General features: G+C 38.1%; 1 protein-coding gene across 1 annotated transcript; it reads right to left on the reverse strand.

Annotated features, from left to right (window-relative positions):
- Positions 1-13402: 13402 nt before the first annotated feature.
- On the reverse strand, positions 13403-27157 carry LRIT3 (leucine rich repeat, Ig-like and transmembrane domains 3). Its single transcript, XM_009970957.3, has 4 exons — positions 26980-27157; positions 25288-25766; positions 16822-17127; positions 13403-15753 (listed from the first exon to the last, which is right to left on the reverse strand). The coding sequence occupies exons 1-4, from the start codon at positions 27093-27095 to the stop codon at positions 14642-14644; spliced, it is 2013 nt and encodes a 670-aa protein (XP_009969259.3). The 5' UTR covers positions 27096-27157; the 3' UTR covers positions 13403-14641.
- Positions 27158-27731: the final 574 nt, after the last annotated feature.

Below are 27731 nucleotides of genomic sequence, written 5' to 3' on the forward strand. Positions count from 1 at the left end.
CCAGACAGTGAATCAAATGGAGAGGGTCTTCTTCCCTGCCTTGGCAAGGAGCTGCTGTTATCTTGTTCAAGGATGGTATGTTCTGGCTGTTCCTAAACTGTGAAGGAAACAAAGCCCTCTCTCAATTTCCCAGGTCTTTCAGTTTCTACATTGTATTAATTAGCACACTGTTTAAATCATGTATTGGTTTTTATTCTTACCTATTACACATTACATTAGCTTGTCAGCACTTTGACTTCTTTTCCTGTCAGCCTCTAAAAGTTTGATTCTGGCTTCAGGCATACTCTAATCTGGTTAAAATTATATTTTATATTCATCACAATCCCAACTACCGCCAACACTGGTTAATGATTAAATGCAAGAGTTCACTGAAATACTGTAGGAAATGTGTAGCAGCTATCTCTAGTACTAATAGCACAGAGCAGTGAGGAATACTCAGACCCCACAGAAGAGCTTCCAGGTCCTCCCCCATGGCCCCAGGGAATCTGCCATCCCCTGGGTCAACATGCTTATGTGTGTGCCATTCTGTCAGAAAAGATATTGACACCAGAGCAATAGCTGATTGACACAAGCAACTTTTTATGATGATACTGGAGATTTCTGATAGCCTTCAGGAAAAATACACAGCATTTCTGTAAGCCATGCCTTAAACCTACTTACTAAAGCCTGCTCTCAGGGTCAGTGTAGGGATGGCTGACTGATCACCATACTTTCTCTGTCATGACAGTGCTTGATTCAGTACTGCTAACGTCATTTCAGCAGGTTGAGCCTGCATTTTGTATAATTCTGACAAAAGGGACATTATGTGATATTAAATTGCCTGTCAGACAGAGCAGGGGGAGGCACAGCATGAGAGTGGCATATTCCAGTGATCTCTAAAAGCCAGAAATGCCTGAAATCTCCTCCGGAGGTATGACAGTCCTGGTTTTGTCCTCAAGCATGTCACTCATTGTTCTCTTCAGCAGTTTGGAGATGATATTTTGCTGGCAGGATGCTGTAATTTAATTTATCAGTAAAATTAATTTAAGAGCAGGGCTTTAAATCATGAAAGTTTTATGAAAAGCAAGCGCTATTGTAGGTAATCTCTTTCTACTTATTTCAACCTTGTTTCAATTTGTTTCACACCAGCAATTACAACAAATAAGCAGTGGAATTTTTTTGGCAGTTTGAGTCCTATGACTTTTCTGCTAAGGTTACAATTTTTCCTATTGCAATCTGATCATAAGGAAAAGAAGAAGACAAAGAAAATCCACGTTAAAACCATACTGTTAATTATAACCAATATTATCTTTTTAAAGCAGTTTTATGTTTAACATTTTGACAGGCACCTTTCACCAGCTGCTGTTTAGTGAATACTTATTTCATCAGCTAGACCACACTGGAATCCACAGAAGAATCCAGAAAGAAAGTTAAATATACTCTCATATTCAGGCAGAACAAGAGCAAAACATTCTGGGGAAGCCACATAGCACGTTACTGACTTATGGCATTTATCAATGTTAGATGACTACGTTAGGCCTCTATGTTAGCAGACATAGAGGAATAGTTAAAATAGCATGTTGAAACAGTCATTTGGCTCTCTGAAGTAGAGTTAAAACTGAAGATAAAGCAAGTCATTTGTTACCACGAATAAGGTCTGTGCAGCTTGCTACATGAGAACATTTAAGAAAGGATTTTAGTAACAGCTATGGCATTACTTCACTATCAGGGTCAAAACAACTGTATCCTCCCCATGGCTTTCTGCTGTGCTTCCATCCCAGGGATACCTTTGTTTCACCAACAGCAAAATGATTTCTAGTGCACTTACTAGAACAGCTACTCTAACAGATCTCTCAGAACAAAGGCACTGGCTGAAATCTGATTTCACTGATTTTCAGAGTTGCTGATTACTCACCATTTCCACTTATACCAGTGAGAAATCAGGATTTAAAATTTCTGTTCATAGGTTCTTAGTTGGAGTCCACCTATCACAGGTATTGCTACTTTTACTATTTATGCTATGAGTTCTGGGCTGGGAAGATGAATAATTAAAATGACATTTTCAGTCAACTTTTGTCTTCACATCATAGATCTTTTCAGATGGTTCATTCTTCTTTTGACCATGATGCTCTTTGGAAAAAAAAAAAAAACACCAGGGAATATTTTATGGTTTTGTTTTCCAGCTGCCTCACTGGCTATGTGGAACAGAATCACTGCATTTACCAATCTAATTCACTTTGTCATATTAACCCCATTTCACCTGGTGTGTCTATTACACCAGTATGGCATACCTACACAAACCACACCTGCATAAGCTTACATCTGTGTATCACATCTCAAAGGCAGAATCTGGATGGTAAATAAGAGTAGAAATAGAAACAGGCATTGTTATAGTCTGCTTTCCACAGCAAAAGCATGAGATGAACTCAAAAGACTGGAATTACCAGAGGTGATGTCAGTGCCTGGTACTGAGCTCCAGCGAGCAGACTACAGGATGCTCCCAGTTGCTGCCAGACTCAAATGGTCTGAAGGAGGTGGAGGCTTCCTGAGCACATTGCAAGCCACAGTTTCTTTGTGGAAATTTAACATTTTCCTGTACATGGCCATGCAGCTGGTGCCAGAGGGGTTCATCAGTGAATTGGTGGGCAATGAAGAGCAGGTGTAATAAAATACATCACTAACTTCTGGGAATGTTAATTTCCCTATAATTCATAGAACAGATTCAAGAGATCTCCAGAAGCAAGTGTGTCCTAATTAATAAATACTTGAACACTGAGAAGCTCCTGAAGAATTTGCCCAGAGACTGCTGAAAGTAAGTTTGCACTGGAAGTACAAGTTTTTGATGTGATGTCATCTACTGTGTGAGATAATTTTACAGACACAGTGCAGATCTAAAGCAAAACAATATACGGTTGTCAGACCCTGTCTGCAGTAGCCATAAGAGTCCTGGCGTATGGATTTCTTATACCATATCAGGAAGTAGTTGGTACAAACAGTGGCAAGTGATCAGCAAGGGGCTCTGCCATGTATGAGGCAGCTTGACCCGACACCACCTCAGAGAGCCTCACAGCTGCAGGCGGTGCAATGCCAGAGCCTATCACAGACCCAAATGCCGCTGTGAGCATGATATCCCAGAACGTGGCATCCAAATCCTGCAGCTACCAAACACACCCTGCTTGAGGCCACAGCTGTCAATTCTCCATCTAGACAGGGACAAGGAGGGAAGAGCAGTGGGGGAAAAGGCAGGCGTACTAAGTACACCTTATGTACGGGTGATAGCCCACGTTATAGATAACTCTTAGATAATGCTTCTGCTTACTCCAAAGCTTCGGACAGATCCTGTATTGCTGTTGGGAGTGTGAAAACAGAGACTCCAGTTCAGAATCAAGAGATGGTGGTGATTTCAGAAAGGAGAGAAACAGTCCTTCACAGTAGTCCCTTTGCCTCTGAAGCACTGTAAAACACCACTGCACTACAGAAATCCCAAGATTACCTGCAGGAGTCAGAAATAGTATTATTCCCACCTTGCTTCTGAAGAAAATGAAACGACCTAACAAAGGCTTGGTCTTGGGGACCGATCAAGCAAGTACTAAGCCCTGGGTTAAGTGTTAAGGATCAGGGAAAATCATTTTGTAACAGAGCAGCATACAAGTGATTGTATAGCCAACAAAAAAATCAGCAAGCAAAGTAGTCATTAGCAATCACATACACTCTTACAAAATGTCTACTTGACTGCATGGCAATGAGCAATGTCTGCCTAGCTGAAGAGTGAACAAACAGATTCCTGAAAGATATAGCTACCTTCTTTATAGTGGCCAGTATGTATTGGTTGGCACAACCTTTGCCTTACACTAGTCAACTAACAAATCATGAAAATCAACAGTGAAATCAGGCACAGTTAGACTTTGTAAATTAAAATGTCTATGGATGGACAAAATCTGTGGGTGCTATAACCATATGCACAGCATATTAAAAGATCGCTTCATTCCACCTGCATCCCTGCCACAGGTTTCCTGTATGATCTTGGCATACTGTGCAGTATCTGTGCACCTCACTATTCACCTTTTTACAATAAAAAGGACCAATACTTCCCTTTTCCATGAAGAAGGGTTACTTAGTTTAATAACTGTTATACAGTGCACCGAGATCCTTGTATGTAAGGGAGCATTCAAAATTGCGAAGTAACTGTTAATTTATTACTGTGAAGATCACATAGAGTGAAAAAAATAGGCCACAAAATAGAAGGAAAAAGAGAAAATTAATTTGGGTTTGTACACTAGCTGCATCAGAAATAAAAACCAATCTTCTTGCCAAGTGGTGTTGCAAAGAACTGAATACTTTTAAATATCACTTGTTACTCTCAGAATGCAATATAAGTCCACTTCTATACAGAAAAGCACAGTAAAAATACATTTCCTTTGAAGGAGATATGTTAATCTTTATACTGTATTTCTACCAAAAATCATTACACTATATAATGTAGAAGCTTTTATTTCTCAAAGTGCAAGCTAAGTTTATTATAACAAAATTCCTACTAGTGCTATGAGATAAAACACACAGAAGCCTTCTGTGACTTTACTAGAGCTAATTCACAACATCAGTAGGAATACATCAGCTAGCTGAAAGTACTAAGAGAGCATTTCTGAGACTCATTACTTATACACTACATAAAAAAATGCTTCACACTCTCAAGTCACTTCACAAGTTACCAAACTGAAACCACAGTAATAATAAACACAGTAGCTAATCCAAAATCACCATCTATAAAACACACCCCAACCTATTACAGCATCTTTATTAAAAACTGAAGTACTTCAGGGCCATTCTGTACAATATTAAAATCCTATTGCAGTTAAGATCAACTGGGCATTAGGACAAAATTATAAAAAGTACCCACCCAAATCCTAAGCAATGCCCATGGGAGAGGGCTTGGCGTACCTCTTGGGCAGTGCTTTGAAAATTAGCCATAGGTGCCCAGTTTTCCAAAATGAAACAAGACTCTAGTAAGAGGAGAGGGGCATGGGAAATCTATTCTGAGAGTTTGCATGTGTTTCCCAATGCTAAAGAAACCTCTCCCTTTGCGCGTTTGCATTTGCCTGCCCTATTTAGAACTCGGCTGACAAGCAAGGCTGAACGTGTCATAAGAAGAACTTAAATACCTAAAATACCTAGGCCAAACAGTACAATTCTAATATAATCTCTATATCTTGAGAGAGACTTATAGAAGGACCTACCTTGTGTATGTTGACATAGAAGTTAAAGACACTTATTCCAGTATACATTCTCAATGCTCATAGCTGTTCATTGCTGCAAAACATGTGGACCAAGGGCGGGGACTCTCCTTGAATGTTGCTGGAGCACAGGCTTGTCTTCACGTTCCAGGATGAAATACCCAGAGTGACAGCTCTTTGCTTCCAGGCATGAAGGAGAAACTGATCCTGAGATCACCGAAGTCAATATCAAACTCTCATTGACTGCATTAAAAACACTGGACTAGGCCTATCTTATAGAAGGGTCAGATTCTTGTCTTAATTGTCAACATTCTAAATAAGTACATTTATTTTTTCTCCCGCAGAAATCAAAAGAGATTAGGTCCGTGGGTAAGAGAATAACTCTACCATATGCTCTTCAGGAAATACTGACTTCTTACTTACTTCTGACTAACCAACTGGACTATTCCTAGAAGTATTGCGGTCATTATTCAGTAGCTTAAAAGAAAAAAAAAAAACATGTCTTTTCGATGCAGCAAAGATCTTTGCAATCAGTGTTCAGGCAAAGTGTTTAGAGTTTGAAGTGCTGAACCCAAAGCAATTGCTTTTCTGTGACCAGCTGAACTGCAGAGTTACTGAAAAGCAGCATTTCCACAAAACAAGAAAAAGTAGTCAGCCGATACCAAAGAAGGAGCTGGTATGCTACCTTGTAAATGGCTGTCACTTTACCTTTCTGCAGCCTCATTACTTAGGCAATGGTTATGTTAAGCTCTGTGACTGGCAACTTTAAGGCAGCTGGCAAGGCTACTTCTCATTAACTGCTGACCTTTGAGGATGGTGTAACTGCTATGAAGCTGCTGCATGTAAACAAAAAGCTCCCTGCTCTTGCACAAAAGTGCCAGGCAGAACACACATCCTGACGGCCACTGAGGCCAACTCAAAAAAACATGGACACTTTTTGTTTGTCTGTGGTCATCAGCAGCTAGTTACACACACCAGGTTCATACAGAGATGAAAGAAAGCCATTCGGTTGCATCATTCACAGGCTCCTTTATCATGCTGAAAATCTCAGTTGTCTATGGTCTCCTTAACAGACAGTCAGACACGCTTTAAGACTTTCCTGGTATAATGTGTTTTGAGATAGGTTTGAAATGCATTAGTGAGAGACACTTTGTCCAACTATTATTGTTTTCTCAATACCGCAAGTGGCTTATGATCTACCTGTCACACTGCTGAAATTATCAAGATGTAGAAACATCTTCTGAATCTCTCCCATGTCCCAACCTCTCACCAGACACTCGCTATTTGTGCGTACTTATTGTTGCTGTCTGAAAGCTGCCTGAAACATGTGATTTATCTCACTGTAACCAGAGTACCACTCTGCTAAATCTTGAGCTACTGGCATTTGCTGAAATGGCTGTGGGCTTAGAAACATCGTCAAATGCCAGTTCCCAGGATGTGGTCAATAAATTATTTAGAGCATCTGTTCAGAACCCATTCCTATGCTTTATCCTCGGCCTACGCAAGGTCGGTATCATACAGTTCATACAGAGCATGGCCTTTTGTGGAATTTACTCAATATTCAGAGGAAGAAACCTCATCATTTCAGATATATTTTTAGGTGATGACATTTGACTTCAACTTCCTCCAGGCCCGTCCCCCTGCCCTTTTGATGAATCACAAGTTATTTGTACTGTAATGGGTTTCCTATAGCGAAAGTTTTGCCAACTCATTCTGCCCAGAACTTCCCATAACTGCGAAGGATCAGAAAGATATGCCAGGATACGTTTTGACTATAACAGACTTTATGAAAGTACGTCACCTTCATAGTTGGTTTCTCTCTTCTGTTTCAGTATTCTTCACAGTAAGACTGAAAATCATTCAGGCAGTGCTGTCCAAGTTCACTCCAGCTATCTTTCTAGCTGGAAGTTGTCATAAAATCCTGTCCTAGATTTTCCCACTTAACATGGGGCCCATCTCATTTTTACAGTTCAGTTAGACTTCTTTAATAGCAAAGGTGTTAATCACATGGCTCCTTGTCTATGTAGCCTCATCAGACTCAGAAAGCTAATCTTCTTTCCTTCAACCGAAGTTTACGGCTTTCCCTGCCATAAGTCTTGCTATAAAGCAGTTACCTCAGCTCCTGAATTAATGTTAAATATAATGAACAAACCATATACAAGAATACAGTCTTCTGTCCACCAGACCAGATTTATCTTAACTCTGCTGAAGATCTTTCTTGGGTCCGTTTATTGGAACTGGTGAATTCTCACTATTTTTCCTCCTTGCAGTTCATATCTGTGATTTTATAAGCCAAAAGATTGGTGAATTAAGTATTACCCCTCAGGGAACTGAGCACTCTTCAGCAGGGTGTTTTTATTCTGTAGTTAATCTCACTTCTGTGTTTCCTGTAGAAATTTCTTCTTAGCTCCATATGCATTCCCCTTCACCACAGCTTTTTTGCTTGTTTAGAATCTGTGTTTGATCAGGTTGCCAATTTAATGCTCTCTTCCAAGGCAGACTCGCACATAAATAGTTATACTAAAAATTCTTGTTTCATGTCCCAGCCACCAAACTATCATTTATGTGTTCTCTTGTACTGAACGCCTTTCCAAATGTCTATTGGCTGATTACGGACCTTTCCAGTCTTTTATTTTAAAAAAAAAAAAAAAAAAACAAAAACCAAAAAACAAAACCAACAACAACAAAAAAGCAGCAATTGCTTAACCATTACTCCTTTTTTTTTGGTATCATTTTTGGCTGATCAAGCCTTAAAAGAATTTTCACGTTCATTCTTCTAATTTCTTTATGAAGGTCAATGAGCTTTAAGAATCACCATTTTTTCTCTCATATCATTTGACCCAGACTTCATTTCTATTTGAATCTTCAGTAGTAAGAAACTGTAAACTTAACTGTGTTGTAACAAGCTGAACTTTTGTCTGTCCCAATTCACATTCAGGCAATCTCTAGAGCTAAGTTCCTGTTAAAGACACAAGAAAATGTCCCTTTTTTCTATCAATAAACAAGGAACTTTATTAGCTATCTCTCCTTGTGAAGTCCCTGTTACAGTTTTAAAGAAATAGTCCATATAGATATTGTACATAATGTCTATTCAATCATTGTGCCCGACCAGAACAGACCGTTATTTTTCTGGCCTGTGAAAAACGTGGCTTGCCTTGTTTCTGCTGCCAATTACCCCATCCAGAGGGAATGTCTGCTCCTCTGTCAAAGAGTAAAGAATGCTTGAGCAAGCTAAGGAACAAATAAGCAGCACTTTTGTGCATGAAAATGAGCCTCAGCCATTCCAGAGATATTATTTCCTAATTTTGAAAAATAATTAGGGCCAATCTTCTGCTAAAAATTATTATGATCAAATTTTAGGCTGAACTCAGAATGATAGGCACAGAACTCCAGAAACTGAGTGTTTTATGGATATTGATGCAATGCAGACTTGACAGCAAACACTACAATTTCCAGGTGTAAGTTATCCTCAGCTATGAAGATTGAGTGTCAGAACAACCAGGAGTGCTATGATTCCTGTTTTCACACTCCTGCTTCAGTAGAAAGGAATTCACTTCACCATGTCGCTTTTATGTTAGAGAACAAGAAATACCAGGTATTTTTATTTTTTAAACCAGTCAGTGAGAAATCAGAACAGATCACTCAAGACCTGAGAGCATGCTCTGGAAAAATACTCGCAGATAATGTCATTCATGTAATCTGAAGCTAGCAGTACGCTGCAGGATTAGTCTAACATAGAAGACGGATTTATCCAAAGTCAAGTAAGGATAAAATTTAAAAGACAAAGAAAATAATTTAATTTGTCATGCTCTATAGCTGACTGCTTACCATACTCTTAGCATACTGTCCTCTTTCTCCCTCTGTGATTTAACTTCTACATGATCTTAAACACAAGGAACTGGGCTATGAAACAAAAAAATATAATTGGTACAAGTTATTTTTGGAGGCTCAAATGTTTGGCCATATCTTACCAGCATAAAATTCAAGACACGTGACTCAGAAGTCGATCCGATCAACCCATGGCATTAGACTTCAGCGTCATTATCTAAATCATGTTCTCACACAAAAAAAATATACTTATGGGTATTGGACTAAATTTCCTTTTTCTTTGACAAACATGTACTTGTTTTAGAGACTGGAAAATATTACAAAGCAGACTATACATATTGTTTTGTTCCTGTTTTATAAAGTAATATTGAACTGGAAGGAATAAACAAGAAAGCATTAAGCAAGAACATGATCTGGAGATTTGTTTATGAATTTGTTTTCTGAAGGATTAGAGAAACAGCTGTTTGAGGACTTTAAAGGTTTCCTACAACTGTAGGTCTAAATGAATGAAAAGACTAAAAATATATCAACAAAGCACTTGTTTAGTTGACTGAACAAGCAACCCATTGAATTTAAATTATAGTTGCACTGAATCTAGTAGCAATCGTCATTTTAGATTGTTCTTAATTTTCATCTAGTCCAGTAGCATGTCTCAAGTATCAGCAGCCCTTATTAGAGGCCTCAGAAGAAACTACTTGAACTTTGTCTGAGGCTCTATTTCTGCCCTCGATACACACATATATAAAGCTCCTTTCTCCTGTATTAAGAAAGAAGAAAAGACATTCCATCTTAGCCTTCTCTGGACATGAAGTATTTCACCAAGTCCTCTTTCAGTCACCTTAGTTCCACGAAAATCAAAACCAAACAGCCACACCACTACTGAATTCCTTTGACTCCTCCTTAAAAGTTATGCCAAATGCTTGAATAGTCATTGTGTTTTAGAATATTTTCTTGCCACAGTATATTCTCCAAAATGTAGCAATTCACACATTATTGGTACACTGGTATTCCATTATTATGATAGGTTAAAGTTATAGTTGTTTGTACAGTCAACTACTTTCATAACACTCTTAAATCAATAAAGTGTTTTTCAAAATTACCAGGCCTTAAATTAGACCAAATATATTTAAAATACATACCTGACAGGTACTGCTGAACTTTCTGCAATAATTGGAGCAATCTCACATTCTTTTCTAAATAAAAGGTTAGGATGTTATCTCATAAAAAACCAAAAACTTAGAAAAAAGTGTATCTTTTTTACTTAGGTCTTGGGAAAGACAATATCTTTTTGTTCATAGTTGCTTTCTGCCTTATTGATTGAAAAGATTCCCATCCTGAATACTGATAAATAATGCACACAGCTTTGTAAAAAGAATCCTCTCCTTGTTATAGACTATTTCATACTAGTATTTCAGCTTGATTTTGCCACTGTACAGTAAGGGAGCCTTTCAGAGTTATAAAAAGTAGTTTATAAAAATGACACATTATTCATGACTCCAGTCTGATGTGAATTTTGATCTTATGAAATTCAGAGGAAAAATTTTTCAAGGATTTAAAAAGAAAAGAGAAAGCACTTATTCTATTGAAAACTTCTCATTTTCAACAAAGGAAAGTGAGAGTGATGGTCTGGAGCTTCTGCGGCTGACTATAACACCCAGAACAATGTAATGAATTCTGTGAGAGAAGGCATCCAGGTCAGCATGTTTCCAGTCTAAACCCAATTAGATAATTAAAAAAAGGCTCATTTTGAAATCTCATCTATGCTTGTGAAGGAAATTCAAGTTGGTCTACCTCCAAGACACAAATCTAACAAACTGTAAAAAAAAAATAGATGAAAATAATGGACCATTGTGGTATGTTATGTCTAGGATTCACACCCTAGCCAGAATTGATACTGATGTATATCCTCTTTCTTGCAACAAATGCATTAACTACTCACTCTCCCCTTTTCAGTTTATAGGCAATGTTCTTCAAAAGATCTCACAACTTTCATTAGCACACAGGCAAGTTGTAAGACCAGCTTCAAGTACATTCTTCAAATTCCCCTAGTGCCTTTGTTCCACACTCCAATTTTATAGCTGTCCCCATCTTGTTGAAACTGGGCATGTACAGAGCTCCACTCATTGCAATAAGCTGTCAGTATCTTCATCCATTCTTTCACAGCTACCTGTCTGCAGACACCCCAGCACCTTTGCCATGTACATTGCAGAATTGCAAGCAAAAGGCTTTGTGGAACGCAATCCCAGTATTCTCTTCCATTGTTTCTCAGCCTTCTTTTTGTATTTTCTCTCCTTTCTTCTCAGATTTCCTCTTGTCCCCACAGCTACACTCATCACATATTGTCTAAAGCTATAAACAAAGATCAAAGTGTCAAGAAAACACAGTCATGTATAAAACCAATCTTTTATTTTCACATCAAAACAACTTCTATTTTAATTACTTCTTTGGAAAGGTAATGAGTTTAAAAGGTCCTTTGTTTAGGCTCTTAGACAGTCTGAATGTTTTTGCTATTACAGACATTTTTATGGTACACACAACGAGTTTTCTCTCTTAATCTCCTGCCTGAGAAAAGTATGAAAATCTGTTGATAGTACAAAGAATACAGTCTCCACTGTGAGCAACAGCAAGGACTAGAATAGATGCATGGGTGCCTAAAGTTTGGCTTAGTAAGTGCACATTGAAGCCAGGATTGTGGTTAGCTATGACAAGTGCTGAGGCCCACTAAGCTTTAGGTAAAAATTAGGTCTATTTGGAATTCAGCTCACATTACTCAGTTATTTCATTAACCACCCAATTTTGACACACCCATTGTAGGCAATGTATAAAAAGAGGTCTAACCATTTTGGTGAAATGCGGGATGAATTGAGCTAACAAAGTGCAAAATACACGAAAGGCGATTCATAAACATTGGTTAAGTCCTCTCAAAATTCTCCTACCCAGCAAACGTAGATTATAGACTGATGCAATATTGCATTTCAGAAGACATTATACAAATTGATTATGGCTGACAAAATCTCTCTCATAATGATTTTAATATTAATATTAACAATTTACAGTATAAAAATTTGCATGTTACCAGAAGTATTTCTTCAGCTCTTTCATTAAACCAGTCCTGAGTGATGCAGGGCACATGTTGTTGTTGTGTGATTTGGCCTTTGCATCAAACTTCTGTCGAAATTCCCCAGCAAGTCTGCTGGTTTGACATGAGGTACAGAAGCATGTCTGGGTTATATAACTCTGTTGTCTCAAGAACTGTGGAAAAGATAATGTATCTCATGTTTTCAAGAAAGAATATGCCCTTTATAGTACATTCCATCTTTGATATACTGATAGCACACATGGTCATAAAGATTAATTTCTAACTTTAGGACATGCTAATTCCACAAGGATTAGTCAAATCAAAGGTCTCACATTTGCAAGTGAGCTCTCTCAAACGAGCTTTACATCACCTCAGTCCAATACATTGACGTATCATCTACAAGTCAGGTTATAGCACTTCTGAACTCCAGAATTAGATTCAAGTTTCTTGCAAAGCTCTGAAACATGAAATCAAATATTCTCCAGAAATTAAAAAATAAATGTTAAAATAATTGCTCTCATTAATGACAAACATAGTGTCTTTAACTGGAAAAACCTTCAGCAACAACTACTGGCTACACTGTCCATATGTAAGATAGAAGGCAAATACTGTAACGCTTCAGGTCCTGTTAAAAATTTAGTTTATCATAAACTGCTTGTCAGGTGAACCTTGGTTTTGACACACAAAAAAAATCTCCTTTCCCTAAAAAATCCCAAATCTCAGAACACTGCCCAGGTAAAAATTTTCCACTGAGAAAACTAAAAGTATTTTCACTGCAATCAAAATTATCCATGGAAAAAGAAGAAAGATTGCTTTTTAACCACACATACTAGTAACACAGAGAGGAACACCAAGATTAATTCTAAAAGCATACACAGATAACCTAGTTTTTTACTTTTGAACATCTCACCTGCTTCCTTACTACAGCTTCCATGGTATTCAAATACTCATTCTACTATTCCAGACCATCAAGACCATCATGTAGATGCTATGAAGATCTTTCAGTGTGTTCATTTTCTGCCATGATTTTACATTGGAGGCTTTCTGATAAAATGCTTTTCTCTCACCAAGCTAATGCCTTACAAGATAAGTTCTCTAGCATTCCAGCAGGAAAAACTTAATCCTACACTAGTGACACCAAGAAATGCCACCATTTTAAAGTTAACTAAGTTTTGGTTTGTAGCTTTAAGTAATATTTCTCCCACTGGGAAGAGAAGATTCCCAATTTCCTAGCAAAACAAACATAGAAAGGCATAGATTCCCAATTTCCTAGCAAAATAAACATCTTCTAGGCATAGAAAGGTCCAACAAAACAATGCAGTTGTAATTTTTAGGAAAAAACATAGTTCTTAATTGATACATACTCCTAACCATAATATCTGAACCTAAAACAATAAAAGCTCTGTTATTTACTTCAGACAACAAAAAAGCAGCCTCAGAACAGACAATTCATTATTATCATTAATAGGCAATTCTATAATCATTGTTATTATTAATGCTAATACCTGATTTTTTAAACATTGGGAAGCACGCTCACAATTAACTTTCACTATGCTCATTGAACTTCCTTATACATCCAACATGACCTGAGGACAAGACCTCCCCTTACTGTATCTCAGAATATATTATATTACCACAGCATAGGTACATAATATTGTGCAGTATCTATGTAATATACAGGTATATAAGAATGTGTGTTTTATTACACAGTAACACAAAACTTTCTATACTGAGATTTCGGGAATTGAGGTATATAGACATATACATCCAAGTAAATTCTAAGGCTGAGATTTTGCAATAAGATCATCTGATGTAAATTAACACTGTTAATATCTAGTATCTCCCACAGAGTTACTCATAATGATATCTTACCCGAGCTTCAGAATACTAAAGAAGCTCCATTGCCATAGCATATGCAAAATGATAATATGACTCGTATTGTACCTCTCAAGAGTCCATAAGCTGTGGTTCCCTAGCTTCAGTCTTGATTGTCCTGAGATTACTTCCAGTCAAAGATACTGTACAAGCAGAGCTGTGTGACATCTCAAAGTACAAGCCAATGTCAGAAGAGAACTTGTATTTTCAAACAAAGTTTTGACCTCAATAGAAGTAATTTAAACTGGCTTCCTATTAGTTTTAAGTACATAGTTTTTATGAAGGTTGTCATTAATGTTTAAAACATACAACTAGCATATCATACAGTAAAATGAGAGAAAACAGAATGATGTTTTAATGAAAACAAAAAATAGAAGATCTTTATCCAGGCAACCATTTCATGATGTATTTATCTTTTGAAGAACATCATTCCTTCACATCCAAAGTCACAAATATAAAAAAAGAAAATAGGCAACATTTTTCTTCTATTCTCTCTCCTACCCACCACTGTATCCATCCAGTAGACTGCATTACATCACATTATATATTCTGACCACCACCTAGCACCAACCTGCTTCCAGATGCAGTATCATCATTTTGGATTAATTTAACCTATTGTATATTCCATCTCCTCCACCCTCACCCATGTTCAACAGAGATGCTCAGACTTAGAGCCCTCACTTTTGAAGGTCATTTGAGAATCCATGCTTGACCTAGAACAAAGGAGAAGTCTTTCTGACTCATCTGTGCACCTTCGTGGCCAGAGCTGCTCTCCTGCATTCACTGTTCGAGGCTTTAGAGAGAGTGTTTCAAATTTCACATAGGTCTCTTTTGCAAGGTCAGCTTCTTTTGCAGTTTTTGGTTTCACACGAAGTTTTAAAACTTTGTAGAGTAAGAAAAATATCAAAGGTAAAACAACCACACATGCTGCACTGCTGGCCAATATCAGAATAGAAAACTGAGAGCTGCTTTCACCATTTAACCTTTCAGTAGAGAAAATAATGCACTGCTCTTTTGTAGGTGGCACTCCTTTGGGTGAGACACATGCCATATATTGAGTACTAGGTTGCAAACCATCAATTGTGATTTTGTTTTTTTTAGAATCAGTGCTCAGAGGCAACATATCTTTCTCACCATACTTTGAATATAACACAGTCACTGCAGACTTGCTTGTGCCGTTGACAGTTTTCCAAGTTAAGGTTACTCTTTCATCAGTTTCACTGATCACTCTTAGGTTCTTTACAGTAACGTTTTGCTCAGCCATACCTGTTGTGTTCAGTGAAGTCTCCTCATCTTTCTTGTTTATCTCCCCAGTATGCTTTTTGTTTCCATTTGTCACTGCCTTTGAATTTTTCTTCCCATCGAACTCAGGCCTGGATTGCTTCTTGTCAGTAAACCTGATGCTTGTTGATCTTTCTGTACTAACTAGTGTTGTGGTGGTTGGCGTGGTGGTTGGCGTGGTGGTTGGTGTGGTGGCTGGTGTGGTGGCTGGTGTGGTGGGAAGAGGTGTGGTTGTCCTCTCAGGTTCCTGCTTGGATTCCTCTCGAGTGGTATTCTGTCTCTCTGGCTCTTGCTTCCTTCCATACTTCTGTGGTGACACAGTTGTAGTAACTACACCGACCACTGTGACAGTAACAGCAGCTTCTGACATTCCTGCTAAGTTCTTGGCTTTACATCTGTATTCACCTGCATCCTTATAGGAAATCCCTGTTAAGCTTATTATGGACCATCTGACACCCTCTCCAGGTGTTTCTTGAATTACTACAGGAAAAATGCAAAGAACAAAACGTTATAACAGGGAGCTAAATATAAAATAAACATTATTAGACTACTTATTCTCTTATTTCTGCCAGAAGGAATCATACATACTAAACTTTAAAAACAAAACAAAACAAAACAAACTAAAAAAGAAAACCAAACCTCCTCCCCGCAAACTATAGAACTCCCTGGCATACTATATTATTGCAGAAAAGTGCTCAGCTTGAGCCAAAATGGAATTGAATGCCTGGAGGAATTACAATATAATTTGCAGTTCACTAAGAAAAATAAAACCAAATAAAGAGAAATCAAATGCCTTAAAGCTGCTAAGTGACTAGGAAATGCAAGTGTCTCTGACTTCACGTGACACTGAACACACTAGCCATTTAAAACATTTTTGGAAATTACCTTTGTCTTAAGATATTTCAGTACTTTAGACTGTTACCTTCTTCAGACCTACAATTTAAGATAACTGCTAACTACTTGGCATTAGCAAAAAACATTTTTTATATTTAAGTTACTGCATAAATAACTATCATAGCAGCTAGAATGATATCAGGCAATCATAGCCTCTTTTGCATTCAAGATGGGTGTTGCAAATAAATGATAAACTTTTGCAAATAACATAGAAAATATGATTTTGGAAAAATCCTATGTTTACAATGCTGAGTTTTAAGTGGCTCAGTTATGGCCTCACTAGCTTTTTTAGCATGAACATTTTGAACCAAAATGGTGATTCCAGTAATTAATTCTCCTTTCTGCTTTTGAGCTTCTGAGTTAGGGCCCAACTATCCCAACCTCCATTTTCATTTATCCTTCCCCCACTTCATCCGTTTCCCCCCTTCATGCACATTATTCTTCTTATAGACCACATCCAGAATCAGAACAGTCTGTTGGTCCTGTTCAGACAAAGACCTAGACAAAGAATTTCATAACAGCTGTTGCACAGATACAATTGCCAGCTTGATGCAATACCTGGTCCATTGTTACTCATTATAATTATCTCAAAGCATAACACATGCAACCCAACAATTTCAGGCTCTCCCATTTCCTATAAAAGAGCAATTATACCTGTATAGTTCACTGGTATATTGTCTGACCTAATCCACGTAAGATGTGGTGTTGGGTACCCAGTCGCATCGCAGCGTAGCAGAACATTGCTTCCCAGTGGGGAAGTGATTTTTGTCGCCGATGTCATTACAGATGGTTTAAGACATTGCTCTAACTCAGCTCTCTGGAACAAGATTCCTGCCAGGCTCTCAGGTCCACTGCATGAAACCAATGGATCAAGAAGTATAACTGAATTGTCCACAATTTTGGAAAGTTCAATTAGCTTTGAAATGCGACAGTCACAAAACCATGGGTTGTCCTGCAGACCTGAAGAGTGGAAAGAAAAAAAGAAAAAAAAAAGTTGTCAGACAATATATGGATATTGTGATCACAGTATGACACTTGACTATCACCAAGTACAATTAAGGAGAGTCATGAGCCTTTTCTGAATTAACCTCTTCTCTTTCAGTTTGTCTTTTTTGCTCGGCTGATTGGTGGGGGAGTTTTTTGCAGATGTGAGGAAGAATAGCATGAAAGTTTGTTAAGCTGATCTTTTTCTTCAGAGAAGTTTACAGGAGCATAGTAAGGTACTGGCACTACCTTTGCTTGACTTCGTTATTTATCTAGGAAAAAGCACTTTGAAAAAATGTTTTAAGACTGATGATAATTTTTCACCTGTTTATGCCTTCTGGAAAGATAGCTCCTCAGGGCTATTGCATCTTGTCACTCTGATCTTTGTCCTTCTTTGGGTTCTTACCGTTTGATCTTCTCAGACCATCTTTTCAATGCTTGCAAAGAACATGATGATTTAAAGGTTTAGAGCTTACACCAACATCTCTTCCCCTTAAAGACTAAGGAGAAAAATCTTAGGCCAACAAAATTCTTATCTAGCTCTGAACTATGCCAATATTCTTAGAAATCCGGTTTCAATCTAAGACAACCTCTGAAATACATTCAAAAATAGCAGAAGAGTAGAAAATGGGAAGGACCCTGAAAGAAGCTGATGACTACAATACTTTTATGATGGCACACAAGAACGCTACCTCTCTTCTTCTGTTAGAGACTATAAGATTTGCTTCTTGATTCCAAAGTACTTGAATTAGAGGCTTCTCCCTCTTGGTGAGCTTATTATGGTGAAAGAGAACAGACATTTCCGAGGAATAGCAGTCTAAATCCTCAGCTGGTATTGATTACTCCACTATGTTGACCTTCACATAGCAACAGCAGCTTCACCGGGTAAAACACTACACAACATACCACTCATGAGTTCAAATATTTCTGATTTGACTTACACTTTTGAGCATACCTTTTTCATTTTTTGTCAAGTATTAACAATAAAAAGAATTTACAGCCTGAAATCAAGGATGGTATGCAAGAACCCCTTGCTATTGAATTTACTGATTAGTGCAACAGGCAAGTCATATTAATTGAACTAAAATTAAAAGGAAAAAAAAAAAACAAACTGAAACACCCGCTAGTATTGTTCAATGTGTATTTTTAGGAATTATCAAAACAGCTAATGGAAGAATCCTGCTTTTTGTTCTGGAAGAAACCTGTAGATGAAAGAATACAGGAATAATTAACTACTGTTTCCTTTATCACCTGACCAAGATTAGGTTATTATTTTAAGCACAGTGGTAGTGATTGGTTAAAACTGTGGTAAACCCCAATTAATCCCCACTCTTTAAAACAAGACTTGACCTGAAGAGATTCCGTGACTTTAACATCACAATCCAATTTCATACCTTCCAGACATAAGAGATTTCACATCTATTCACTACTTACTGCCTGCTGGAATGGAGAAGAAGAAATCAAGGGAACTGTATCAGCAACTGCTTTTCTTTAAAAAAAAAAGGAAAAGATAATCTCCAAAAAATAAAAATTTTTCCTGTGAACTTCATACATATATTCACAAGGAAAAGGGATACCTTCCAAATGATTTCCATATGTCTAGGCACATCAACGGTTTGTTCTCATAAAAATTCTGCCCAATCAAGTGCATGTACATAACTATTTGTGCTCATCTTTTAAATTAGACAAGCTTTAGTTTGTAGTTAGAGACAATATTTGTGTTTTGGGGTTTGGGTTTTTTTTTCATTCTTACTTGCTTATAAGGGGTCAATTTTCCTTACTATCTTAAAAAAGAAACTATGTGAGCATTTGAAAATTAAATTCTCCTAAATTATAAGAGGGAAGACAAGATCTCCATGAAACAAGGCCTCAACTGCAAGAGTTCCTCTGTAACAAATGCTGCTAAAATGCATGTGAACTCCCAGCATGGCCTGTGTGTGATCTAGAGGACAGAAGCATAGGGCAGCAGTGCTACACGCAGATGGCAGGGCAGGAGCTCTGGGTCCACAGCATTAATCAGCACAGATTTGCAGCATCAGTAGAGCTCCTGTCCCACACAGCAGACAGCAGATTCTCCCTTTACATTGAATGCTACTGAAAATACTTCTTATGTAACCTTTCTGTATTCTATAAGCCTTACCGCAGGAAAGAACGGGGTTTATTATTGTTTCTAACACTACTAGCAGCGCTCAAAGGCCTTTCAAATAGAATCATAGAATTCTTTAGGTTGGAAAAGACCTTTAAGATCATTGAGTCCAACTGTAAACCTAACACTGCCACATCCACCACTAAACCATGTCCCGAAGCACCACATCAATGTCTTTTAAATACCTCCAGGGATGGTGACTCAGCTACTTCCCAAGCAGCCTGTTCCAGTGCTTGATAAGTCTTTCAGTGAAGAAATTTCTCTTTATATAAATACATGGCTTTCATATTGTGTCTCAAAGAAGACCCAAAGTTGTTACACTAAGTAACAGAAATTGACAAAACAGAAGAAATGCTGAAGCAAAGATGGATGGTCCTTAGATTGGATGGTTGTTTAGTCCAGTCTGGGACACAGGTCTGACCACCTCAGATCCTTTTGAAAGCCTGGTTTCAGCTTGAGAAGAAAGTTATAGTTCCAGAAGACTCTGTACTTCTGTGCTTTAATGCAAAGAAAGAGTTATTTCAGGTTGTCACCTTGTCTCCCCCATCCATCATGCTTCCCAGTGGAACTGGTTAAAGAAGCAGGATGTATATAAATATGTATAATATATACAGCTACAGGAGTTCCTTCCTTGCCTCCATGGCTCATCCCTTCTACTTATCTGTGTCTTGCTAACATCTGACAGTATTCACATTATTTTTAGTAAACTTGCACAGCCATTGTAAGTCATCAAGTCATGTGAATTCCCAAAATGAAAAGATGAAAGCACTTTTGAGTTGGAAGCAAGGATAAACCACTGAATTTTATTAAACTTCAGTTAGCTATTGAAGAGAACAGAAACATGAATGTAAACCTAGTTTCCAAACTACAAAGGGCATTCTGAAATTTAACAGCTTGTGTTTACAAGATGGTAAGAGTGAGAAGAAACACATGAAAGAATAAAGAAAAGGTTAAAAAAAAAAAAAAGGAAAAAAAAATGAAGAAACCAGAAATAATGAGAAGCTTTAATAAAGGAATGACATGGAAAATAATTTCCTCAGGAAAATAATTTCCTAAGAAGAGAAGATAAAAATAATGCTAAGTCTCCAATGGCATGTGTATCTAATGAAACGCCAAATCTTTATAAACCCTTGATTCTTTTGTAGAAATATTAAGGCAGCTTGTTGACCTGAGAAAGAAATACTAACCAAGGCAAAACATGCACGGATAAATATGCATTGCAATATACAAAGGCAGTGTATTTTAACATTAAGTATGGATTATACATTGCTCTAAACCCCCTTACTTATTCTGTATTTAGCATATTTTAAATTTACTTTCACACATTTATATATATGTTTGTGTGCATAATGGCAAATATATGTATATGTATGTCTGTGCATGCACGTTTTTGCAGTCTTCTCAGTAAGCAGGGTTTCCCCATGTTGTGTCAATACGAACTTTAGCATTCAAAACAGCTATGAGAGAAATTTCCTTTGTAAATCAGTAACCAGTCTTAGACTACAACTTGTACAATACACTGCTTCTCAGTTGCTGTAAAATTGCAGTATGTGAAATATTCACATTTTGGGCCAATAGAAATATTCAGCACAGCTTGGGCTGACCTACCCAAGGCTCTCTTCCAACTGAAGCTACAAAATTTTTGATCCACGGTTCTAAACAGTAAAACCCACTTCCCATACTTCGCGCCCCAGTGTTTCCTACATATAGTAATTGCCAGGGAGTAGTTTCAGGAAAAGCAGCATCTACCCAATGGCCCAGCATAACAGCTGGAAGCCTGATGGACCTGCAGCATTTCAAATTTTTGGTACCTCTACATGCAACAGAGGCAAGATCTCATCTAACTGCCACTCTATCAAATCCTGGAGTCCTCTGTTCCTCTCAGTGACTCACTAGATGCAATTTTCCATATGGAAAATGCTACTGCCATCATTTATGCCAGAAATTTAAATCTCTGTACAGCAGCCAATGCTGAAACTTAGCTGTGATTTGGATCAAAATATTAAGCTATAGCTCCAGAAGTAACCAAGAGAGGGCTAGATGAACTTACACACCGGTGCCTCGATCTTTTCCACTGTTTAATTGTCAGCTCACTCCACAGCTTTGTCTTGAACTGTTTCAAAGAGAGCTCTCCAAGACAACACCAGATGTGGCTCCAGGGACAGTCTGCACTCCAGGGGTTGCTCCCTGAAAGCCTTATGGATGAGGCCTCACCAAGGATGGCTCTCTCTACCATGTTCTTGACCCCAACAAAATTGCAGCAGGCTTTACACCTCCAAACTATCCTGCATGCCTGTCAAGCCATCAGGCATACAACACACCCTTCCTATTTTATATTACAAAAGCACAATTCTATGGGTTGCAATGCAATTCTCACATTACTTCAGGCAGTTTGAACTGAAGAAAAAACATCCCCACCCACACAATTACTTTTTAAAGTCGCTGCAGCATCCCAGAGAAAACCAAGGGCTAAATCTTAAAAAGTGTGGAACACTCAGTCAGCTTTAAAGAGAGCTGTCCCTAAACTGTGTGGATGAGAGACAGAGCGAGCCACTGGGCCATAGGGCCAGGAATCATTCCCTAACCCTCTTTCATTTAGCATAGTGTCCACACAGAGGAACATCATGCAGTGGGAAGTAATAAAAAATCCAAAACTCCTAAGTACAAAGATTATGAATTGGAATAAGGAGTTGCTGACCTGTCAGTCCCCTGGCAAAAGTAGTCTGTGGCTCCTCCAACAGTCCTTCAAGTAAACATGGGGAACCTGAACTTTCTGTTACATGCAATCTTCTCGATGCTCAGTCAAGCCACTGAAGATAAAATTGCTTCCCATATTGTATTAAAAAAATACATATGCACAAACTTTTGAGTTTGGCACTTTGCTGTTGTTGATCTTGTTAATTAAAGACAAGTGACAATCTTGTTTTGCCAGAACTAGGAGAGAAGCCAGCTCAAGCCATAATTGCTTACTCTAAGAAGAATCTGACTGCTGTTTTCCTGACTAGACAAAAACATAATTTGTTTGCTCTGGGTGCCAGCTTCTAGCAGAGCTCTGGCTGCAGTTACCTTTCCATGTAAGCACACAGGTCAGGCTGAATGCTTCCACACAGAACAGCTGGAGCACATAGGACACTCCTGAGCATCAAATCATGCAATTGTGGGCATCACATTTTAAGAGATACCTTATTCAAAGGAGTTCAAAGGGAATCGGTAACTATGGTAGAAAATGGAAAGAAAAACCAACCAACCAACAAAAAAAACCTCACAATCTATAAGAAACTGGTGAAAGAAATGGTGTGATTAGTTAAGTTGGCAAACAGGGAAGGAACACGTATGAAAGGTTACTACAAGAGATGGTGATTTGTTTTTCTGTATGTCCATCTCATATAGGACAAGAGGTAATCAGCTTATTTTGCAGTAAGGGAGACGGAGCTGATATTAAGTGAAACTTTCTCACTATCCTGATGGATAAGCACTGGGAGAGGTTACCAGAGAAGGCTCTGGAATGGTCTGGCTACAGGTCTTAAGAACAGCACTGATTTAAATCAGTTCATCTGGATCTGCATCCCAGCAGGCTAAAGGCCTTTTCAAATTCCTTCCTGATCACGTACCCCTGTGACTCTCATCTCCACCTCAGAGAAGGAGAGTATCTATGGGATACACTTCTCCCCCAGGCTCCAGCAAGCCTAGTAGGGACAGGAAGGGTGTCAGAGAGGAAGCTGTGCCACAGAGCACATCTCGCTCCTCTTGTTCTAAGCAGACATCTCCAATGGCTGGAGCATTATACAGACATCTCAATTCCTAGGTCATACTTCTAGCCTGATAATTTCTATCAACCATTCATTCTTGAAAAACAACTTCTTTGTAACAGCAACCTAAGGACGAGTCTCCAGCAGTGAGTGTGACTGGCATAACGACAACTTTGCAAGCTCCAGTTATATAGTTAATAAAACTAACAGTGGAGACTAAGAAAGCTTGTCAAAATAACACATGACATAAAGAGCACTGCACTTTCTAAACTCCAGAGGAAGGGAATGTTCTCTTATTCACTACAGAGCTTCTTATATAGCAAGCGCTGTCTGTCCGCATTAGGATATACTCATCAGAAGGCTATGATATCAATGAAAGAAAATTCAGCTAATTGTTCACAGCTTACCTAGGGTAGATTTACTCAACATGACACAATGAAAGTACTACCCAGCATTTTGCATTCTCAGATCCAGGCCCACAGTGACTGCACGGAGTCTCCCCCAGCATGCAACATTAAGAGGAACAAGGTGCTGTTTGAACCCAGTGTAGGTTCCCCTCTGGAGATTCATGTTCAAACCAAGTTGTAGTTTATAAATGAAAATGGTCACATCCCAAGTCTCTAGAGAAACTCAATGGTGGCACCAGAGGGTTTGCCAGGACTAGAGGAGGCTGGAAAAGCACCTGCACCAACAAAGCCCGTGGATGGTTTCCAGGGAGAAGGGGAGAAGAGTGTGTGTAGTTTGGGGTTTTTTTGGATTGGCTTTTTGTTTGTTTCGTTTTGTTTTTAAAAGTGGTGAGGGCTATGTAAGACAAGGAAACCAGATAACCTCTGGGACTCCCACATGAGATCATCAGGAGGATTAGGTCAACACAGTCAGCTCCTACTTTACTGCCTCCTGGAGCCTTCAGGGTGGGGACAGGGAAAGAGGTAAAGAGCTGAATTTACTTTTACAGCTCTTTATTTTTTTTTTTTAATCATGAATAAATGAAGATCCTATTAATGCTGCAAACCTACAGTTACCATGCACGAGGAACTTGTTCAGCCTACTTGCATCTATTAAGTTACTTATAAACAACCTCATCTGAATGCGAGTTTCAAATTGCAGCTTCTGCAGTGAAACAAAGCAGCTGAACAAATGAACACTGAATAGTGGAGGTTTAGTTCAAGAACTGGAAATGTTAGGCAGCACAATGCAGGGCAGGTCTTTACCTGTGGGTATAGAACTACTGCAGTAGAGAGAGCCAGCTGGTTTTCCTCCCTTCCAAACGCTATACTACACTACAAAAACGTCAAAACATGCACTTATACAAAACAGCAACAGAAGAGAACGCCATTGATAAAGCTGTTCCAGCCATGTTCTGAGACTGCAGAAGAGAAAGGGAGTTACCTGAAAGACTAGGAAGTGGAGAGAAAGTGTAAGATAAAGCACAAAGTCAAAGAGAACTGATGTGATGGTAGATACTAGAGATGTGATGCTAGAGAGATGGAATCAAATTCTGAAAACAATCAGTCTGGCCGAACTATTCTGAAATATTTACCTTAAATACTATAAAAAGTACCATGAAGTTGTAGGGATCAGATTCCTATCCTCTCATATTCATCATGTAAATTGGGCAAAATGTCAGGATATTCAGTCAGCTTTGGAGCAACACAAGGTGAACAGGAGTCAATGGGGGGAACAGTGTCCCCCTCTTCTGAACCACCATGTGCAGCACTGTGTCTCAGGAGAGGCTTCATGTAAGCATCAACTCTAGCTACTTGTTTGGCTTGTGAGCCACTGGGAAAAAAAAGCTGGAAATGTATATTCTTTCAGTTGCAACCACATACAGTGATATGGAGATGTCATCAGAACCACAATTTTTGGAAGTCTTGCATTTATACGGATACTGAATACTCCGTATGGCCTGTATTCCTGTGGACTGGAATCTCATCAATTTTACTTCAGTTTTATAACCCTGAGATAACAACATACATGGAGGTCACTATCTTAATTTTATAGTTTTATGTCACCAACAGAAAATAAATAAATAGATAGATAGATACATACATAAATAAATAGATACATACATACATAAATAGCTAGATAAATAGCTAGCTAGATAATCACAGAGCAAACCGGAAGACTGACTTGGTTAAAATCCACTCTACTGAATCCCAGGCTGGTCCCCTACCTGTTCTCACTGGCAACTTAACATTTAAGTACATTTTAATAAGGAAAGAGATGGGCTGTTTAACTTACCCAAAACGACTCTCTGAGTCACCAGACTGTCTGTGTTCTTGGACAGAACAGCTTCTGAGAAGGGGGGCCAAATGTCCATCAGGTCTGAGGGCAAGGTGGTTAGCTTGTTGCTGGATATGTCCAGGTAGGTGAGGTTTCTCAGGTACCGGCCAGCGTCAGCAGAAACACTGGTCACTTTATTGTTGTGTAAATCAAGAGTCCGTAGGTTGGGCATCTCTGCCAGTGATTCCCAAGGGAAAGTTGAGAGCAGATTACCATCCAGCCGTAGCTCATGCAGTTGTTTCAAGTTATAGAAACTGCTGATATCAATGGTGGTTATGCAGTTGTATGTTACCCACAGGTATTTGAGATCTACTAGGTAGTAAAAGGCTTCAGTTGGAATCCTTCGTATGACAGTTTTCTCTACACGAAGTTTCACAGTATCCACAGGAACATTTACAGGGATCTCATGCATGTCAGGATCATTACAGAGCACAGACCTAGCATCCGAAAAAAAAAAAAAAAAAAAAAAAAAAGGAAAAGATATACTGGCATTCCTTTATCAGAAATATGTATTTCAGATTTTAAATGTAAATGCTATTACTTTCTGCAACACTATTAGCAGAATAAAGAATAACAAGAACAGTTCTCTGCATTTAAATATTGTAAAGACAAACATGGAGTTTCTAAAGAGAAAAAGAATACAAAATAACAGCGATACTTTCACATGAAATCTAGATTTGCTTTATTCTAAAGCATGTAAGTACCATCTTCTGTCCATCATTCTACTGACAACTGAAAACCAGAAATCATTGTAGAAAGAATAATACATGCATGTATCTCATGTGGGAACGTCATGCCATCTGTTCTACTGAAATTCAGAATACTGGTTTTCTAATTTTTCCACATGTTGAAGATTCAAATTATTTCCCTATGTCTACCTTTCAGAATAGACTGAAAATCTTAGCATATTTCTCTAAAGGTGAGTTTTCTAGCCCCTTTTCTTGTGTTTATGTAGAAAATAATTGCTTTTCAGAGTTGCTAAGAACTTTCTGCTCCCTTTGATTTCAGTGAAATGGGATTTCTCAGCGTTTTCAAGAATCAGTATGTTTCCATTTCTTTGGGGTACATTTGTTTGCACATATTAGCTTGAAGATTCCCCTCTCCTCAATAAGCCTATCTTTAATTTTCTCCCCCTTTTCTCTGTATTCTTCCTCTATTTTACTTTCTCCTCAGGTAGCTTTACAGAAGATATGTTGTGACAATAAGTAGCAATAACACAGTATCTCCCAAAACTGGCAATACCCAGATTATCAAATTTCAAATTAACTTCCTTATTACCAAAAATAATATGATTTTCCTGCAGATTGAAAAAGAAGAAACTACTGCATATTTTTAAACCAGAATCACCTTACAGTAGACAACTAGCTTGTAGAAATAGAAAGGACACTACAATAGTAGAAAAATCATGGAGCAGAATGAAATTGCCTTCTGCAAAACCTGAAGATTTAGAGTAGCTATTTGCTAAATACAAAGCCATAATCACCATCTGCTCCTGTTCAGACACACTGCTAGACATATAACACCAGTGTAATATATGCCTTTATTTCAACTATGCTAGAACTAATTTGCAATGTATGAGAATGTTGTCTCCAACTGCTCCCACCCTTTTCCTTCAAAATTGTCTTTTAAAACAAATAAGAAAATATATACCTTGTTCCAGTGCCATCACTTCTGCCATGGTAAACGCAAGTGCATTGTGAAGGACAAAACCCACGTACTTCTTCAAAGAAGCTCATTATGAAGTAGAAGTAAATAAACAGATACATGGCTTGCTATCAGCAGAACTGATATGAAAAAATTTGAAAACTTTATTCCTAGGCACTCATGTGCAGTGTGCTACAAATGTGAATGTAGACATCCATTTAGTAACAGCAGATTACATCAGATTAGCCGAGATCTGTAGTTGCTTAACCTTCAAATGTATCCTGAAAGGGATCAGTTAAACCAGCTTCTTTATTCTGTCAGAAGAACGCTCTGTTTTAAACCATATCCAGTGTGTTTACAGATTATTTTGGTATGTATCTTGAAGAGTTAGCATGCAATAAAATATCTCTTTGCTCCTTCTAAGAGGCAATGCATTAGTTACTGTACATAAAGTGTTCCAAGATTCCTGAAGGAAAACTAGTACAGCGTGATAATACTGCATGGCATTTTTTTTAACAGTACAAATTACAAATTAATAGGAAGCCTAGATTCCAGAACTCTTAAAATATCCTGTAAAAAGTTTTTTACCAGAAACCCACATATATTTTAAATAAGTTACCCTCTACAAAGCCAAAGTTCAGATGCATGCATACATAATAAAAGATATTTATTCTAAAATCTGAGGATCATCAAGAGTTCACATACTACCATTCATAAATAGATCTAGACACAGTCAGCTTTTCCATCCAGAATAAACC

This window comes from Tyto alba, unplaced genomic scaffold, assembly GCF_018691265.1.
Source record: "Tyto alba isolate M040663 unplaced genomic scaffold, T.alba_DEE_v4.0 Super-Scaffold_23, whole genome shotgun sequence".
Classification (NCBI taxonomy): Eukaryota; Metazoa; Chordata; class Aves; order Strigiformes; family Tytonidae; genus Tyto; species Tyto alba.